At 39.3% G+C, this 21,234-nt stretch overlaps 1 protein-coding gene across 1 annotated transcript in view; it reads left to right on the top strand.

The window, feature by feature from the left end:
* Positions 1-21,234, top strand: part of DST (dystonin) — a 230,190-nt gene that overhangs the window by 127,151 nt on the left and 81,805 nt on the right. Inside the window, exons 47-48 of the mRNA XM_039244298.1 lie at positions 1,050-1,545; positions 3,027-4,498. Coding sequence (XP_039100229.1) covers positions 1,050-1,545; positions 3,027-4,498 — 1,968 coding nt within the window. The remainder of the gene's footprint in view (positions 1-1,049; positions 1,546-3,026; positions 4,499-21,234) is intronic.

The raw sequence follows: 21,234 nt of genomic DNA, 5'->3' as shown, positions 1-21,234 counted from the left end.
AAGAGAGTGAAAACAAAAGGTATAAATAAATATTTGGGGAGAAATAATTGCCCCTAGTCTTGGTAGTCTCCCTAAGATAGATAAAATATTGTATCAAAATTTAGGCGGTGACTGGGTGGCTTAGTCACGCAGGTGTCTGCCTCTTGATTTGGGCTCAGGTCATGATATCGCAGTTTGTGGGGTCAAACCCCGTGTCAGGCTCTCTGCTGTCAGCACGGAGCCTGCTTGGAATTCTCATTCTCTCCCTCCCTCCCTCCCCTCCCTCTCTCTCTCTCTCCCTCCCTCTCTCTCCCTCTCTCTCCCCAACTCTGTTTCTTTGCCCTTCCCCCCCCCGCTCGCCCCCCCCCCGCTCTCCCTCCCAGCTCACACACATGCGTGCGCACTCTCTCTCTCAAAACAAATAAACATTAAAAAATTAACATAAAAAGGAAATTTTGGGGTCATTCATTTTATAATGAAAGCCAGTGTTGCCCCTACACTTTCTGAGCAACATGATTTATTGGATAAAAATTTTTATGACAGAGACTATAAATGTCAATAAATCTTATATTTAAAAGAGCCATGTAAATCAATGTACCATGAGTTAATGTATTCTAACATTGTTCTCACCGAACATTTCCTTTGGTCCAAAATGCTATAGAACATTTAAAGTATCCTACAAAGAGAAAACTACAAGTAAGAAAATACAAATTTGCTATTTGTGTGATATGAACTTGTCCAATAGCAGTGCTTATCTTTGTATATGAAAATTTGTACATGAGTTTTTGTTCATTTTGCCCAGACTGCCATATTAACTCTCCTTCTTGTCCCCTTTGAGGGATGTTATTTTTCGACAAAATGTTACCTCTGTGAAGCACCACTCACTGCTCTTTGGATTAATTTAAGATAATTGCACTGCCCTTAAAAAACTAGGAAAACAGAAACTAAAAAACAAAAGTAAAAACGAGATAAATCAATACCATTTATGTCCGTTTAAAAACTTAAAGCTCTGTTTTCCATAATTATCCTCTAACTTACATGTTTATTTACCCTCATTACCTCTGCCTTAGATCCTGCTGCAAGAATTTGATACTCGGAAGCCTCAGTATGAACAGCTAACTGCAGCTGGTCAGAGCATTCTGAACAGACCTGGTGAACACCCCTCTTTCCATGGGATTGTGAAGGAGCAACTGGCAGCTGTGACCCAAAAGTGGGACAGCCTAACAGGACAATTGAGTGACAGATGTGACTGGATCGACCAAGCCATTGTTAAGAGCACACAGTATCAAAGCCTGCTGAGAAGCCTTTCTGATAAACTGAGTGACTTGGATAATAAACTCAGCAGCAGTGTGGCCGTGAGCACACATCCTGATGCTATGAACCAGCAGTTGGAAGCAGCCCAAAAAATGAAGCAGGAACTAGAGCAGGAAATGAAGCAGATAAAGGTGGCTCAGACCCTCTGTGAGGATTTGTCAGCACTGGTTAAAGAAGAGTACTTGAAAGCCGAACTTAGTAGGCAACTAGAAGGCATTATAAAATCATTCAAGGATATTAAACAGAAAGCAGGTTTGTCTATCTTCTTTTAATATATATATTTCCTAGAAATGGAGGTCAGGTGTTGCCTATTTCCAAGCTGTTGCCAGGAAGCTAGGACCCTGAAGAGAGTCTGCCCTCACTGAAAGTGTAGATGGAGAAGAAGCCACTCACATGAGCACAGAGAATAGTTCTATGTTCACGTGCAGCAGAGTTGGGGAAATTCTGCATACATAATTGGCAAAAAGCCATTTATTTATTTATTTATTTTTTATTATTATTTTTTAATGTTTTATTTATTTCTAGGAGAGAGAGAGAGAGAGACAGCATGAGCAGGGGAGGGTCAGAGAGAGAGGGAGTGACAGACTCTGAAACACGCTCCAGGCTCTGAGCTGGCAGTCAGCACAGAGCCCGACACAGGGCTCGAACCCATGAACCGCGAGATCATGACCTAAGCGAAAGTCGGACGCTTAACCGACTAAGCCACCCAGGCGCCCCGGCAAAAAGCCATTTAACGAAGGCCCATTGAAATGTCAGGTCTCTCAACCTGGTTTTTAAAAGATGTAAATGTTTTTGCCTTGTGACAGTTTCACTGACCAGATCCAAACGGATGGATACGGTTATTAAAAAGGCTTTGCATCATTTTCTCCTCTGCAGTTAGTTTGTTTCATTCTTCCACAGAAAGCTTTTCTAGAGAAATGTGTGAAAGAGAAGCATTTGGCACTCTGTTTCTCTCTCACCTGCTGTGGCCATAATTCTGTGACACATGAGCTGGTATGTGTCAGAGGCAGCCGTAGTGAGTTACTGCACATTAGGAGGGCTGCATTTGGCTGCTACCTTTGTTCTTTTTGCAAAGTAATACTAAGTGCCTTGCAACTAGTAAATACTCAGTTTATCCTTTTTTAACTGATTGGATTTGTTTATTGATCATAGCAACCATTTCAGACTTACTCCTTTATTTTGACAAGAGAGTGGTAACAAATATTAGCGAGGGCGGTGGTGATTATTACCATTATGACCACTTTTATATGACAGGCACTAAGCTAAGAACTTTACATGTAAAATTGTTTAATTGCCACAACAGCTTCTATTGATTTTGTCAATTTACAGTTGGGGAAATGAGGCTTGGAGGTTTAATCATCTGCCCAGGGTCTTCCAGGTCTTAGAGAGGCTGAGCTGGAACCCTCACCCCTATCGTGCCCAGGCACTACATAGTGCCTCCATGACAGGTACAAATCACAGAAGTGGGAAAGTCAGATTTTATAAGGGATGGATTATTTATCAGAATAACTGAGAACTTTGAACAGTTATCACCTCCTCATACTGGAATGGAGATGGCTCCAGGATCTAACCTCGACAGTCTCTTTTCTCACTGTGGTACTGACCTCAGTTAGTGCTAACAGCCTTTCGTTTTAGACAGTTCTGTACATTTATTTGGTGGTTTTTCTCATGGCTTTTCGTGGATGAAATTACATTTTGATGTAAAATAAGCATGTCTTTGATTTCATTTTTAGAGAATCATGTTCAGCACCTTCAGTCAGCCTGTGCGAGCTCTCACCAGTTTCAGCAAATGTCTCGAGAATTTCAGGCTTGGCTGGATACAAAGAAAGAAGAGCAAAACAAGTCTCCCCCCATATCAGCCAAACTTGATGTCTTGGAGTCCTTAATTAAAGATCAGAAAGACTTTAGTAAAACTTTGTCTGCACAGTCTAATATTTATGAAAAGACCATCGCAGAAGGTGAAAATCTCTTGTTGAAAACACAAGGGTCTGAGAAGGCAGCCTTACAGTTACAGCTTAACACTATTAAAACCAATTGGGATGGATTTAATAAGCAGGTGAAAGAACGAGAAGACAGGGTAAAAGATACACTGGAAAAAGCCCTCAAGTATAGAGAACATGTAGAGACTCTCCAGCCATGGATAGACAAATGTCAGAATAACCTGGAGGAAATAAAATTTTGCCTGGATCCTGCTGAAACAGAGAATTCTGTTGCCAAGTTACAGTCTCTGCAGAAGGAAATGAACCAACACTTTGGGATGGTAGAACTGCTAAACAACGCAGCCAATAGTTTGCTCAGTGTCTGTGAGGTAGATAAAGAGGCTGTTACAGATGAGAATAAGTCACTGATCCAGAAGGTACACATGGTCACCGAACAACTTCACAGTAAGAAGTTCTCTCTGGAGAACATGGCCCAGAAGTTGAAAGAATTTCAAGAAGTTTCCAAAGAAGCCAAAAGGCAGTTTCAGTGTGCAAAGGAACAGCTAGATGTCCATGATTCTTTAGGACCCCAGGCCTACAGTAACAAATACCTGACCGTGCTGCAGACTCAGCAGAAGACACTTCAGACCTTGAAACATCAGGTAGATTTGGTCAAAGGGCTCGCGCAAGACCTTGTGATAGAAGCCTCAGACTCAAAGGGAACCTCCGATGTTTTATTACAAGCAGAAACCTTAGCTCAAGAACATAGTGCATTGAGTCAGCAGGTTGACGAAAGGTGTTCATTCTTAGAAACCAAGCTTCAGGGCATTGGGCATTTCCAGAATACCATCCGAGAAATGTTTTCTCAGTTTGCAGAGTTCGATGATGAACTAGATAGCATGGCCCCAGTAGGGAGAGATGTAGAAACATTGCAAAAGCAAAAGGAGGATATTAAAGCCTTTCTGAAGAAACTAGAAGCCCTCATAGCAAGCAACGACAACGCGAATAAAACATGCAGGAGGATGCTGGCCATGGAAGAAACCTCTCCTGATCTTGTTGGAATCAAAAGGGACTTGGAAGCTTTAAGCAAACAATGCAACAAGTTACTGGACCGAGCACAAGCCCGAGAAGAGCAAGTTGAAGGGACAGTTGAGCGTCTTGAGGAATTCTACAGCAAGCTGAAGGAATTCTCTACTCTGCTTCAGAAGGCTGAAGAACATGAGGAGTCTCAAGGCCCTGTTGGTATGGAAACAGAGACCATTAACCAGCAGCTTAATGTGTTCAAGGTAGGGAACTCTTCATTTTTTTTTAAATTAATTTTCATTTTTAAGAAAAAATTTTATTTCATATCTGTATTATTTTTTATTTTTATTAGAAAATAAATTTTTATTATTTTTATTATTAAAGTAAATTTGTAATTGGTAAAGGAAGGAGATCGCCTATTTTGCAGAACTTTCTAATATGGCTGTCATGTAGTGTTTTGAGCCTGAAAGAGCATATATGGGGATAATATCCGGGCATGTGGGGATTCCCAAGCTTACTAGGGATTGGGCCCTTGTGGAATAAAACCTGAGATAATATCGAGAGGTCAAAGGGTGCTTGAAAGTTTTAGGCAAGGCTGAAACTAACATTGTAGAGTCTGCGTCTGATGTCATTTACAGCGGACATCTGGAGTGAGCAGGGCCATGTTTTGAACTCTGCTGCAGAGGCCAGTCTATAACACAAAAAGCTTGTTCTCTTCATGTTTGTCTTCCAGCATTTTGTTTAGATGGTGAATTACAGTCTTTTCCTGCTCTTTCCCTTTTTATAGTCTTCTTATCCTTTTTAATTTAATTTCTTTTGTAAACTTTTTCTTCCAAAAGTTCATATTTGTAAAGGCAGAGTGGAGTTCCATGTTGTAATCCTGGTTTTATAAAACAAAGATCTTGGGCTCACGCTCCAGAGGATTAGGAAAACATTATTTTTGGTTGGGCTAGAAGCTCCTCACTGCCCAGAAATGTCTGCCACTTGATAGCGCTGAGTGATGCTTCATAAATGGAACATTAGATAAAAATGGTGGGTCATGTTCAGTGTCACTGGATTTGACCTCATTTATGATAGTGTGAGCAGAAGTTGCATTTCCACAGTGGACAAAGACAGGTTCAACCCTGCAAGAGGAGGTCCTAAGTATCGGGACTGCATGGGACCTATATGAATCTTTGGGGTTGGCTTGGGTCTTGTTCTATTCGTGAGGTATGTTTTACTTTGCAGTAAAGAGCGGTATGACAGTAAGTCCCACCATTAGCACATAAAGGATAAAATAAGACCAAATAAAAATAGAACTCACAAAACTATAAATTGTTTCCCATGAGAAATGAATATGAATCAGATGGATTATCAAATTCTGTGTTGTTATATTTGGCTCATCTTTAATAACATTATTTAGTTGACTGACATTTGGAAAATAACTTATTATTACTATTATGGTCATTTGGTGTTTATAAAATGCCTTTAAGGCCCCATTCCTTCAGGGCTTAAAAATCTGTGATTCTGTATAGATCTTGATTTCTGAAGGTAAAGGAGGTGTTAACCTTAAAAAATAAAACTGCCAGTTATTTACCAGCAAAAGATAGACTTATTTGAGAAAAGCAGAGAATTACAATGAGGAACAAGCATGCTGGGGCAAAACTGTAGGCAAGTCTGGAGAACAAAAGAGAGGAACAAAAGTCCTTGTATGGAAAAGTTGAGAAGGCTGTTCTCAACAAAAAGTCTACCAGAGCAAAATGGGGTTCCAAAGTGTAGCGGCTTCTCACCAGCTAACTTGTGACTGTCTCTCCTTGGCTGGACTGTTGTGAGGGTCAGGGTGGAAGGGGTAAGGGTAAGCCCTTCTTCCTCCTGTCTGCCCGGTGGTAGAGTAGTATCCATGTGCCAGGTCTGATTCTTCCTGGAGGATTTGCAGTTGAGGACTGAGTGGTAGGCCATGAGAGCTCCCCCGGCTGAACTTCCCATTTTAGTGAGGCTTCCTTTAATTAATTTTCACAAAAGCTACCTTACAGTTGACCTGACTTCCTTAATTACTCTGTCAAACTTTCCTACCTCTGCTCTGCAGAATAGAGATTTCCAATGAGAGAATTCACTCTTGGAAAAACAACATTCTGGGGTGCCTGGGCATCTCAGTCCGCTAAACGTCTGACTCTTTATTTCTGCTCATGTCATGATCTCAAAGTTCATGGGAGATCAAGCCCCATGTCAGGCTCTGCACTGACATTGCTGAGCTTGCTTGGGATTCTCTGTCTCCCTGCTTTTCTTACTGCCCCTCCCCTGCTCGCACTGTTTCTCTCTCTCAAAATAAATAAATAACCTTTAAAAAAAAGTTCTGTGGCCATTGCTGCATCAAAGACCTGGAGGAGAGCTTGATGAGTGAGTCCCTGGGGTTTTCGATAGAACCCTAACAAATCCGAATGCTTAAGTGACAGTAATCAAGTGGTCTTCTTCCTGATGAAATTGAAGCATGTTCAGTGCCTTTGTGAAACCTATTATTTCTCTGGATTTTTCTGTGAATTTGTGTAGAAAAAAAGAGTGGGCCTTCATTTCTCTTCACAACTTCAACTACTTGTAAGAAAATAAGCAAAAGTTATAATATTGGGGTTGCTGCTTGTCGATACCTCCTTCTTTGTGTTCCTGAGCATGAATACAGTGAAAAATGGGGCTCTCCGTGCAGAGAATTCTTTTGAAAGTAAGAAAAAGCAAGGTAGGAGGAGCACTCTCACCACTGCATGGAAAGTGCTTTGCAAACTGAAAACTAAAGTGTCATTATCATTAATGTTACAGAGATTGTTCTGTTTGATTATGAAGAGAAATAAAGTGGTCATTTCTTCCAAAATAAACCACTTAGCACGCTGTGTTGTCTCTTTTCTGATTACTTTGGAAGGAGTTGATTGATTTTAATGATTTTCAATAATAAAGAACATCTTGACATAACTTCAGTGTCTTGAGACCCAGGGACTCAGAAAGAAGTTTCCAAGTGGAAAAATCATCTGCATTAAGTGTATTCTAGGAACAGAGAAGAAAAAATAACAAGAATACTGTTATGGTAAATAAATATGGTCACATACACAGTCACTAATTCTGTTTATTTGTATATGTGTATATGTTTCAAAAAAAAAAAGCAGTTACAACAATTAACCTTTAAGGAGGGGTTACTGTGTGTTAAATGTTATTCTAAATTCTGTCTTTAGTTCTATTAAGAGTCCTGAAACATGGATGCTATTATTCTGGTTTGCATCTTGTGTAAGGAAGCTGAGAGACAAGGGTTAGGTGACTTTCCCAAGGTCACACAGGTAGTGAGTGTCACAGCTTGGATGTTTTGGTGGAAATAAAGCAGAGTTTTGTGTCACTTTGACTCATCATGATGCACATCATCTGATACTTTCTCTGGGAAATTTTAAGTCATCTCTGCTGTAGCCTAATTTGGGTGAGCTGAGTAACCATTGTTCATTTCAAACCCAAACCATCAGGAATCCTCACTTAATGAAAGTGTTCTATAAAACTGACTGCAGTGAGAAGCATGAAATAAATGTGAGTGAACTTGCCTTAGAAGCTGGTGCGTGGGTGCTGTAATGCTGAGGGTGCGATGGTGACCACCACCACTGTGGCAGAAACAGAACCAAACAGTTCATTTTCTTCTGCGTAGTGTCTTTCTTGATGAAGGTGGCAGATTAATCTGTGTACAGTTCAGATCCTAATTTAGTTATTGTTGGACAGTGAGGCTTTGGATGAACATTAGTTTTGATATAACTGTTTTAGGAAAATTTTTAAAAATTAAGTAGAATCATCTGTATTAAGTGAAAAACTAATAGTTTGATAAAAATAGCTATTAGTTTTTATAATTTCTAAAAATAAAGCAGAACTGAAGTACTGGGTCTATTTTTATTATAGACTTTGAAATGTAATTTAGTTTGACATTATTCTATCTGATAGCTTTAGTTGAACCTAATCACAGATAAAATCTTACAATAATTTTCCATAATATCAAGTTTAGAATATGACTGAAACTTAGTAGCTATCACCCAATTACTCAGTAGGGGGTGCCTTATATTCACTGTGAGGGTAATGGATTATTTATTTATATATTTTAGTAGTTTATTGTCAAGTTGGTTTCCATATAACACCCAGTGCTCATCCCCACAAGTTCCCTTCTCCATGCCCATCACCCCTTTTCCCCACCCCCATCAGCCTTCAGTCTGTTCTCAGCATTCAAGAGTCCTCATGGTTTGCCTCCCTCCCTCTCCCCAAATATTTTTCCCCTTCTTCTCTCCCATGGTCCCATAAGTTCCTGCTAATCCTCCTTTACGTGCAAACATATGGTATTTGTCCTTCTCTGCCTGACTTATTTCGCTCAGCATAACACCCTCTAGTTCCATCCGTTGTTGCTACACATGGCCAGATGTCATTCTTTCTCATTGCCATGTAGTATTCCATTGTATAGATAAACCACATCTTCTTGATCCATTCATCAGTTGATGGACACTTAGGCTCTTTCCATGTTGTGGCTATTGTTGATAGTACTGCTGTGAACATTGGGGTACATGTGCCCCTATGCATCAGCACTCCTATATCCCTTGGGTAAATTCCTAGCAGTGCTTTTGTTGGGCCATAGGGGAGCTTTCCCCCTGAAATCAGGAAAACAACAGGATGTCCACTCTCACCAATGTTGTTTAACATAGTGCTGGAAGTCCTAGCATCAGCCATCAGACAACAAAAGGAAATAAAAGGCATCAGAATTGGTAAAGAAGTTGTCAAACTTTCACTTTTTTTAGACGACATGATACTCTATTTAGAAAACCTGACAGACTCCACCAGAAGCCTACTAGAACTGGATTCATGAATTCAGCAAAGTTGCAGGGTACAAAATCAATGTACAGAAATCGGTTGCATTTTTATACGCCAACAATGAAGCAACAGAAAGAGAAATCAAGAAACTGATCCTATTCACAATTACACAAAAAAACCATAAAATACCTAGGAATAAACCTAACCAAAGATATAAGAGATCTGTATGATGAAAACTATAGAAAACTTATGAAGGAAATTGAAGAAGACACAAAGAAATGGAAAAACATTCCATGCTCGTGGGTCAGAAGAATGAAATATTGTTAAAATGTCGTTACAACCCAAAGCGATCTACACATTCAATGCAATCCCAATCAAAATTGCACCAGCATTCTTCTGAAAACTAGAACAAACTATCCTAAAATTTGTATGGAACCACAAAAGACCCCAAATAGCCAAAGTAATATTGCAGAAGAAAACCAAAACAGGAGGCATCACCATCCCAGACTTTAGCCTCTACTACAAAGCTGTCATCATCAAGACAGTATGGTATTGGCACAAAAACAGACACATAGACCAATGGAATAGAATAGAGAACTCGGAATTAGACCCACAAATGTACGGCCAGCTAATCTTTGACAAAGCAGGAAAGAGTATCCGAGGGAAAAAAGACAGCCTCTTTAACAGATGTTGATGGGAGAACTGGACAGCAACATGCAGAAGAATGAAACTAGATCATTTTCTCACACCATGCACAAAAATAAACTCAAAATGGATAAAGGACCTGAACGTGACACAGGAAACCATCAAAACCCTGGAGGAGAAAGCAGGAAACAACCTCCTTAACCTCCCCTGCAGCAATTTCTTACCTGACACATCCCTAAAGGCAAGGGATTCAAGAGCAAAAATGAACTACTGGGACCTCATCAAGATAAAAAGCTTCTGCACAGCAAAGGAAACAATCCATAAAACTAATAGGCAACCAATGGAAGGGGAAAAGATAGTTGCAAATGACATATCAGATAAAGGGCTAGTATCCAAAATCTATAAGGAACTCACCAAACTCCACACCCGAAAAACAAATAATCCAGTGAAGAAATGGGCAGAAGATATGAACAGACACTTCTCCAAAGAGGACATCCAGATGCCAACAGACACATGAAGTGATGCTCAGCATCCCTCCTGATCAGGGAAATACAAATCAAAACCACACTGAGATACCACCTCACACTGGTTAGAGTGGCTAAAATGAGCAAATCAGGAGGCTCTAGATGCTGGCCAGGATGTGGAGAAATGGGCACCCTCCTACACTGTTGGTGGGAATGTAAACTGGTACAGCCCCTCTGGAAAACAGTGTGGAGGTTCCTCAAAAAATTAATGGTAATGGATTATTTAAACTAGATAAGGCAGACTTCTCTGATTCCATTTTTTTCTAAAAATTATCCTAAGAAATAACAGTTAATATCCTTGAAAGTTCAAAATTAATTCATGTTTAACATACCAACCCAAACATAATAATTAAAAACAAATGCTATTCTCATCCAATGTCCTAATCCACTCTTAGTGAAAGCTCTTCCAAGTCTTTGAAAATATTACCTTTTGTGTTCGCTTAAAGTCTTTAAACTATTTTGATTGTGAGTTCTGTTTACCATATGTTTTCTGACTTCTAAATATTAGTCACTGGACTAAAATGTATGCAGTGTGAAGTGTTTTCTATTACTGTTGATAACTAAAGTATAATTTTTCTACTTACACTTCTCTATATTAGATTAAATTCTATGCACACTGCCGTCAATTCCTAGGCAGAAAGGGAAAAATTCCCTTTGGTGTTCCCCCATCCCTACCTCCTAGTAAAGATTACTATCTTAAGATTATCTTCAAATCTAAATGACGTTATTAAGTAATATTAATATTTCCACATTTTTATTTATCAAAGACACATGTAACCTACTCACATACAAGGAACATGTCGTGGCAGTTCCTGTGATGTCATCAACAGCCACTCAGATCTTCTGATCATCATGAAGTAATCACTATCACTGTATTGAGTTGATTTAATTTCAGTGAAGATCAAAGAAACTTGATGTTTCAGTAAGCATATACACTCTTCCCACCTCTATCAAGGCCATGGTAAAAAAAGTCTTACCTCAGAACCTGCTTACTATTTATTTCTGGCCATGCTGTTGCCACCCCAAATGGTAATTCAGTTTGTCCCCACAAATGAACACATCAGCAGTACAAATCTCCCTAAACCAATATCTTTTTATTTTCAAAATTGAAATAGTATTACATAGAGCAAAGAGGTTTTTTTAACGTTTATTTTAGTGAGCGAGAGAGAGAGGCTGTGCACATGTGCTAGTTGGGGAGGGACAGAGGGAGAGAACAGGGGATCTGAAACAGACCCTGAGCTGACAGCAGCAAGCCCAATGTGGGGCTCGAACCCATGAACCATGAGATCATGACCTGAGCCCAATACTTAGCTGACTGAGCTAAGCACCCAAGCACCACCCAAAAATTTTTAAATTTATTTACTTTGAGAGAGAGAAAGGGGGAAGGGCAGAGACAGAGACACAGAGAGAGAATCCCAAGCAGGCTCCACACTGTCAGTACAGAACCTGATCCGGGGTTCAAACTCACAAACCATGAGATAATGACCTGAGCCGAAATCAAGAGTCCGACACTTAGCCTGAGCCACCCATGCGTCCTGGGAGCAGAGAATTTTTAAGCCAAGCTGAGTCCATAGAACACTTGCCTAATATGCTGTGATAAATGTTCTCTGGTCCAAGTGAAGTCATTGTTTAACTCAGGTGTCCTCATTTGGATAGTGGGTGAGCTAAAATGCCAATTATCAGGAGACTAGAGAAACCAGGCAGTTGGAGCCTTATCTGTAAATAGCGTTGCTGAAATAAATCACTTTCCAAATATTTAAGATACTTATGAAGTGCTCCTAAAACAACCTCTGTGATGTCACCATATTTTTAAAGATAAAATTATCCAAAGATAGGCTTTAACACAGTGGATTTTAAAGGGGGCGCCCATGTTGCTATGTAGAGGTCCATGACGAATTCTTCCCCATCTTTGCTGAGAGCAGGAGGATAGTAAATAAAGCTGTTGCATAAGAAGTTTTTCTCAGGGAAAAAATTCTTACCTGACTGGACTTCTGTTAATGAGAGTATTTTATTAGCAAGGCACTTGCATGATGCTTTCCTCCAGTGTTTTTAAAAATGAAAATATTCTCAGTATAGAAACCATAACTTGATACATGGGCCTTCTGGGAAGGTCACATCATTTAATCAGCTACATCAACATAGCATTTAAGATTTTGGGAAGAAAGAATATCCTACATGCTGGGTAAGGGAGAAGTCCTACCCAAGCAGAGACCACCATAATCACGCTACAAAGAGCTGGAGCTGATCTGCTGTGTGGTATCAGTAATACCTCCTATTCTCACTAGGAAAACACAGGGGTGCCCTCCTTCCTACATCAGACACAAGGATATGCTGCTCTGAAAGAGGTGACCCAAGGGAACGTGGCCACGTGGGTTCTCTCCCTGCTTTTTGCTAGCTCTGTCACTCTTTATGCTGCGTGGTCCTCTCTTCTACTGCTTCATTTAAGATTGAAGAATAAGAGTAGGCTGTTCTGAGGGCAGTTTTAGCCAGAGATTTTATATGGCGGTGTGGGGGCGTTCTTTTTTTCTTTTTGGTTGTTTTGATATTAACGGGTTAGACCTATAGCACCATTTTAAAGTGATCCCTTAGGCGTCCCTTAGATAGGCACCCCTATCATAGGTGTCCCTTAGATAAAACGTGACCTACATAATTTATTAATGTGGAAAGTTGCTTAAAGGTGAGGGTGTGTCTGTGTGTGTGTGAGAGAGAATTTGCTTTGTGGGTTATAAAATTATACATTGGTTTCGTGTTAAGAAAAATTGGACCTGTAAATGCTTTATAAATGGTTGTCTAGGTCTACACTCATTCATAAAACAATGTCTCAGAGAGGTAAATGCTGCGATTGTAATTTAAGCGAAGAGCTTTTGGAGCTGTCCAGGAACCAGGATACCCCGAGAAAATCTCTGTGTTCACGTATCTCGTTCCTCACTTGCCTTTAATTGCCTTAATTTCAAGACTACTTTATTTCTTTGGTAGTGTTTTAGTATGAAAAGTGTTTTCAGCTTTTGTCTGGGTTTTGGTTTTCTGAAGGAAGTTGAATGGGATCATTCACAAACAGGTGCATTGGTTTTTGCTTGCTGGATGACTTTAAAAAAAAAAAAAACTTTACCTTTTAGAAGTTATAATGCACATATGCATATATTTCAATTAATAATGTTACATATAGAATTGTTTTATGTTAGGTAGAATTTTTTTATCCACTGTCATCTGAAAACTATTGAAGAGAGAAGAAAAACAGTATTTCCATAACTCACAGAAAAAATAGCAAGTGGCTATTAATGCTGTTAGCTAATATTCACATCAAGATAATTCCCATCCAGATCAGGCAGTGTATCTGTTAAAGTGTTTCTGAAGTTGTTTCCTTTGTGGTGGGTTCTGCATATCCTACTTTATTTTAAATATAAACTATTTCCACTGAAATAAAGAGCTATTGCATATCCATAGTCATTTATGTGAAGAAGTTTATTAGTTTGAAAACTAAAAACATGGGTTCTTTTTGTTTTCATTGTCTAATGGTGTATCTGTTTGAGAAAGAACAGAATTTTTTGTTCCTAAGGTTTATTTTATATCACGGCAAAAACCCCACAAAAACAAAAACCCCAGTAAAACACCTGTTTCTTGTTTGCCTTCTGATCCAGATTTCAGTAGGTAGCTATTGGGCCAGGAAAATACTTTTGTCAGTTTTCATGGATAATATTGCATATACTCACACATTTTCTACTTCACATTGAATTTCTTTTGTTTTTTAATAGTTTATTGTCAAGTTGGCTGGTCCCCACAAGTGCCCTTCTCCGTGCCCAATCACCCCCCTTCCCCTCTCCCCCACCCCCATCAGCCCTTAGTTCTCAGCATTCAAGAGTCTCTCATGGTTTGCCTCCCTCCCTCCCCCCAACTATTTTTCCCCTTCTTCTCCCCCATTGTCCTCCGTTAAGTTCCTCCTAATCCACCTATATGTGCAAACATATGGTATCTGTCCTTCTCTGCCTGACTTATTTCGCTCAGCATAACGCCCTCAACTGCACATGGAATTTCTTAATATCACCAGTATTTCAATTCTAAAAACTCCATGTTTCAGCTGATAAAATTAGCCTTTAGCTTTTCTATGAAATGGATTGTTACACTTAATAATAAGATTTTTCAGTAACTATACTTTTGAAAGTGGTACTAGTTTGCTCATTTTGCAGTTGGAATTTGTGTGCTTTTCCAAAATCATCTGCCCTTAGAAGATACCTCAGCTAGATTATACCTAGTAGGCAACATAAAGTAAGTAAAGTCACATTTAAGGGGCATTTAACATTATGACTTCTGTATGTATGAAACAAAAGTGTTGACTATTTTTCAGAAAAACTTTGCTTATTTTATTCATTGTGTATTTCCCTCATGAAAATTTGAGAGATCTAGATGTGATGATTAATATTAAACATTTTAATCTGTCTTAATTTTATTAATGTTAGAGACTTTAACATTTAAAGTAGCTGTATAAATCAGATTTGGGACAAAGAGATAAACCAGTCTAGTTCTGCTCTAAATATAAGAGTTCTTTAGTTATCCAGGTACATCTTTGGAATGTGATTTTAAGTAACAAGGGTATATCTATATCTATATATCTATATCTCCATAAACATACATATGTATTTGTATAATTGTCATAAATAATTATATATTAATAGTTCAAATTTTAACTCAGAATTATTAGGCTCATCATCTTTAGGATTAGCTGAAATTAGTTTAATAAAATAGGAATTTTGTTAATTAATAAATGGCATGTACTTAAACATAATCACCAAGGGGCATTTTTCCGTAGCACTCCTTACTTCCAGACTGTATATTGTGCCCATTGTCCCATCCATATTCTCTACTGTACCGTATAAGTTCAGTGTATAAGGGCAGAGGTGCTGCATCTCTGTGCCCCAGTGTTTAGCCAGTGTTTACTGTGGTGGTTGGCATATAGTGAGCACTTTTTGATGAATGCTTGCATTTATAACAAATTATATATGTAGTTTAAAAATTTAATAAAAAATACACTATCCACCTCAACCTTAATTCAGAATCAGAGTTTAAGGTGAATTAGGGCCATTCTTGGGAAAACTTCTGTGAAGATCTCAGAATGTTTAGGGAAAGGTACTCATCCACATTTCATGGAAATCTTAATATTAATATTGTCATGGATATGCAGCTTTCCAGTCTTACATATCAGTACAGTGACAGTTGGGAGTAAAAACCATGGTCTCTCCTAATTCTCAGCCCAGTGCCCAATCTACTGTTCTAACAAGGAAACTATGTGCACTTTAAAAAAACTCTTATTAGTATCTCAGAATAAGATAAGCTCTGTGCTTAAGTACCCTAGGGTCAAATGCTTATTGAAATATTTCACTTCTTGACTGTGAAAAATGGGCATGGATATTGTGATATTGATAGGTGTTTCTATAGAGTTTTCTTTATAGATGGCAATAAATGTATATATTTTTTCTTTTCCAAACTTAATTGTTGAATCAGTGTTATTACATATAGAGTTCCAGTTATAGGTAGATTTTTAAAAAATTTAATACTTAAGTTTATAAAAATAATTTTGGAGTAACATTTTATATTTGAATAATAATTTTGTTGTCATTAAAAGTATAAAAGTTACCTGCCACGTCATTTATGCTCAAATGATTATTATTTTGTGAGATTAAGAAAAAGCAATCTACCTTTATTTGTAACTCTATCTGATCGTGTTGCTTCAAGAATAGATTTTATTTTATTTAAGTAAAACTTAATTTTTCTCACAGAGGTTAAGGTTTGTCTTGCTGAATTTATTTTCAGTGTTTTCAAAGAGAGGTCAATAGATAACAATCTGTGGCAGTGATTTTGTTTATTAAATATCCAGAGTCACTGACTGCCCTTGATCTTTGCCTGGGCCTTGCATTAAGCTCCAGGGGACTGTGCAGGGTTATTAGTAATTACTGATACTCGTGTCAGCGGTGCTCAGGGCTGTGCCCACAGGAATAATTTACTCCGGAGAACAGTTAGACTTGAACTTGGGCTTTAAAAAGGAATGACTCAACACCGGACCCAAAGTGATCCGCACGCTTTGCGTCGCAAATGCTACTTCAACAGAGTCTGCAACTGCAGCGTTTAAGGGTGTGGTTTCAGCTGAAAGGTGGGGACCCGTGTAGCCCTTTCTCCCCACCCCCCACCTATTTAATATTCAAATGAGCGCGGTGACCGGCGTTGACGAAAGGATACCTTCCGGGAGCCCGTGGTGTCAGGTTCTGCCTCGGCAAGCCCTTAGGCTCTCTCCCCATGTTGAACTCCGTAGTTGGTGGGATTTCGGCGCTCTCTGAACCCGAGCCGCCCCTCTCCCCAGCTCCTTGACTGGGTCTGGTGTGCGCTGATGTCACCACCGAGCTATTGCATTGCAGCCGCTCGGCCTCGAGGTACCTCCCCCTGAAACAGCCCGCCGGCTCCCGAGAGGAGGCCAGAAGTCAAAGAAAAGATGACGGCGAAGTTAAGTCGCGGGAGGGCGTAGCAGCGAAGAGAGCGAGCTGCCTGCCCGGAGCGCTGCTCGGCGAAGGGAGGTAGCAGCTGTTGCTTGTAGGGAGAGGGCGTTGCTGGAAGCGCCCTGGCTCGGGAGGATGCCTGCCGGGGACCGTGCTGCCCTGAGGAGCTGGGGACCGCGCAGGACGTCCCTGCTGGAGTTCCTTTTCTGCCTGCTCCACCGGCCACCTCTGCCTCTGCCTCTTTCCAGCTGTAGCTAAAATGAAAGCCAAACCGCGGCCACAATTGGTCAGTTTCAAAGGTTAGAGTAGTCTCGGTTTTCAGCTGAATGTGAATTATGCTGCCTGTGCCTTAGAGGAAGCCCGGAGCTCTTCTTTGCGGCAGTTTCCTCAGGTGGAATAAGCCTTAAAGAAGATCAGATAAGACTCTTTGGAAATGGCTTTTTATTATTATTATTAATTATTATTATTTTAAAGTGGAGTTTATAGCACACCATGCTTTCTAACTGTGTACTTTAAACGGTTGCTGGATTGTCCTGGCTTGGCTGTCCAAATGTCTATTTTTTCTCCTTTGGGTAGCCTCGAAGAAGCTTAATATGGGAAGAAAAACTGCCTTTTGAATCAAGATTATTTATAGCTACACCCAAAAAAAGTAAAAGGAAATTTTAACTTTCTTAACAGCATTCGACAACTTATTTTTCTCCAAGGATTTGTTTTTGTGCCTTGACCTGAACAATACATGGTCCCTGTGTTTGTCTTTTAAGTTTCTGAAGCATGGTTTATTTATAAAGGAGATGGAGTTTTGCAAGCCTTCTTTAAGTGGATTACAGTTAACCAGAGTTCTGCCGATATTAACACTCAGCCTGTTAAAATGCTTGCTCATTTGGAAATTTTAACCTGGAAATCTCAGATGCAAAATTAGACTGAAAAGGGAAATGGACTGACAGTGGAATGTTTTGAGTGTTTGAGCCACTGTTAAGTGTGTGTGTGTTTGTTTGTTTGTTTTTCTGTGTTTTGGAGTGTGTGAAAGGGAACTTGGGAGGACAGGGGAAGGCAGAGGAAAGAGATTTCTGTTCTGTGTTCTCAATGCACTTTATTTTTTTAGAATCATTTTAAAAACAACCAGGTAAAAGGATAGTTGCATTTAAGACTGATGCACTGATGATGACCTTAAACACCTCATGTATCACAACCTATATTGTTTGAGTGTGTGTCTTTATGCTGACGACACTTCATAGTTCTGTCCAGAAGTACACTTTTTTGAAAGATGCTTCACTTTATTTCTTATTTTCTGTGTCAAGAGCTGCAATATTTGTTTTAACTGTCTACAAAATGGGGAAGCCACTCAGCAGACCAGACTGTTTACGTCAGAATCCCCCATGTGTAGGGAAAGGTGAAGAAGAGGAGGACCTAAATATCGAAGACTGTTACGTCCCACAGCGGTCCATCTATGATACTGTTAGACTGAATGAACAGATAGACTCTGGTTCAAAGGGTAGCCTCTCTTCCAGGCATTTTACAGATCGGACTTTACCCTACAGTCACAGAACACTGGATGTTAGTTCTCTGTGCTCGAACGGTGCCCTTGCTTCTTCCAGTGTATTTGAGCTGAGAGGTCGTGAAGCTAACAAACTAGATGAAAAGATGATCTTTGATGCGCTCAAACTAAACAGTGATATCATTCGCACCACCGGATTGCCCAAAGCCAAATCCCATGCAGAAAAGAAAGAACATAGACGGTCATGGAGAATGTTTGTCCCAGCCAATTTTATGGATTATGCAAACAAAAGTGAAAGCTCTTTTGTTGAACCTACTGATATGTCAGATGCTGTTCCCAAGGCCAGCAAGTGCAGATGGGGTACTAATTCCCTAACGTCGGAGGAGGATGACTCTGGTTTATGCAGCCCTCCAGTAGAGAGGGAAGAAAAACAGGGCATTTTAACTGGAGACCAGTCACGAATTAGAAGCTTATCTTCTGCTGAAGATATTCATATGGCAGAGCAATACAGGCCATTTTTTTCTGTTTATTCCATTAGTGAGCAGAAAATCCCATTGCTTTCATGTAGAAGTGCCCACCCTGATGAAAATTTCAAAATGATTTTGCATGATGTTCCTCCACCAGAGGAAACAAATGGTACAGATTGTCAAAGGGAAATCCATGGTGAAAATTGCTGTCTGCAGAATGATCTGGAAGAGACCACTGTGAAATATGATCCATTAATTATGTCAGGAGATGGAGAGAGCCAGTGTATTTCCAACACTGGAGAAGAAAGGAAAACTTATGGATCAGGTGAATTCCAAATCACAGCACAAAGTAGGGAATTTCTGGAAGACTCTTCTGAGGATTTACATCTCTCTCTAACAGACGTGGAGGGAAATGATGCAGAGTGTGGTAGCAGAAGTTTAGTAAAAAATGTGACTGAGTTGACACCAGCTGATTTGGAAGGATCCAACATGGCATCTAAAAAGGAAGTGGAGGCGCCCCTTTCTGCCCAGGAGATGGAGGTGGTCCATATGAAGTGTTCCCCGAAATTCATGCCAGTAAGAAGGCAAGCAGCTCCCAGAAAAGCAAGGGTCCAGTCAGGAATATTGGACACAGTCTGTAATGGCTTTCAGTCAGCTCAGGTAATTAATGGGGAACGTGAGACTCTGCAATGCCGGTAGTTTCTGGCTCGTTTTTAAAGTGGTCACTAGTGTTTCTAATAATGATCAAATCCAGTCTTTTATTTTGGGAGCTTGCCGAGCACCCAACAAGATGCCAGGTATTGATAAGTTGATCATTGTAACAACTTAATTAGGGACCATTTTTTTGAATGATTATTCCCAGCTGTTTAGACTCCTTCTATTGCTTATGCAGGTGCTGGTCTGCTTCCCTGCATTTAGAGCGCGTCCACTGTGAATTTATGTGACCATGAGGCTTTTATACAAATTGTGGTTTAAAACCCTGCCATTTAAGTGTAGTTCTGTTGGATTTATTAAGGTTGAGTGGGCCTAGTCATGAAGTTACAAACACACAGTATTCTATTGTTGTGGTCTGCGAAGTAGTCTACTGAAATTAAGGACATTTAAAACGTGCTGAAAATCTTCTCTCAGTAGCTTTGGACATGGAAGTAGAGAAGCTGTGCTGTATTTTGCAGTCATTATAGCTCCTGACTTTTTGTGAGTGGTGAATGAGCTAAGAAAGTAAAGGGTGCAGCCTTGTAATAAGTAGAGGCTGTTTGTCAAGCCTGTAATTTTTTTCTTCCCACTCAGATTGAAGTTCAGCTATTTTGGTATTTTTACAAAGCTCTTCTGGTAAACTTTGCCTCAGAGGTAATTTTATTTTATTTTAAGCCTTGTGTTTGTGTACTTGTGGGTTAGATTAGGGGGGAAAGTCTCTCTTCATAGGTATTTGTTACCTCTGAGAGATAAGAAATTTGGACAGTATCAGAAAAGTTCCTCTTCCCAGCCTATGAGATAATTGCAGCCTAGTCAGCGTTACCCTTTCCATCAGCTTCCGTGAGATGACATACTAGTTTAAAAGCTTAAAAGTACTTTTTTTTTAATGTAAAGGATTTTGCAGTCTATTTGTAGGAAGTAATTTAGCTCTTAGAATGTATAGATTCTTTAGTAGTTCTCTGCTTTAGCCCTTAGTATATTTTTTGTAGCATATTAGAAAATTATGACAGGCTCACCCAGACCTACTCTGATACGCAGCCGTAAAATTGATTTCTTTAAAACCGAGATTAGGGATTAAGGCAATTTACTAGAATTTTATCTTAGGTTTTTTTATCCTGAGCATTATCTGAGAGGAAATGTAGAACTTTTCCCTGAATCCTTATATACCAGACAAGTTCCTGGAATTAAAAATGTAGCAGTTTTCTTCCTGCCCTTTTTTTGTAAGTAGTAAAACATATCCAGAGCCATTAGTTCCTAGAAGCAGTTAGAAAGTGGTATAGAAAAGAAGTTGAATCTCAGTACCAAATTCTGTTTTTACCACCTCACCGCAAAATTATGAAAAATTTTCACTCCTCAGTGATTTGAGGAGTTCTTATTTCTTTGGTTATGTGTCATTGACTTTTTATATTCAGCACTGCCATATAGAAACAATTAGCTGGTATGGAAATTGTCTATAAGGATTTTATATACAAGAAGAAACTCAGGCTTTTAGTGGAGAGGAGACTTTTAGGGGAAATGATCATTTATATGTTTGCTGTTCCTAAATGTACTCATACATGCAATAGCGCAGACTATCACGTGCACCATGCCTTAGGCCAGGGTCTAGAGAGTTTATCTCGTAGCTTCTCTCTTATTTTCCATACTATGTAAAATTATTTTGCATAGTATATCTGTAATTTTTTTCTTAAGTAGTATTTTATTATTTGCCTTTTTAATGTTTCCGTGTATTCTGTTAACTGTTCATTTATTTGGACCATTGGTATATTATATGGTGCCCTGTAGTATAATGACTCAAACCCCAAACTCTGTCTTGTCTTAGTATCTAGCTGAAACTTCCTTTCCTTGGTTAAATTGATTTATTTTTCTTTATGGAATTCTTTAAGCCTTATATTTTAAACATTTGTA

The sequence above is a fragment of the Hyaena hyaena genome, unplaced genomic scaffold (genome assembly GCF_003009895.1).
Source record: "Hyaena hyaena isolate Hyena2069 unplaced genomic scaffold, ASM300989v1 scaffold_242, whole genome shotgun sequence".
Lineage (NCBI taxonomy): Eukaryota > Metazoa > Chordata > Mammalia > Carnivora > Hyaenidae > Hyaena > Hyaena hyaena.
Note: the sequence above shows the minus strand (reverse complement) of the source record. Positions and strands in the feature narration are given on the sequence as shown.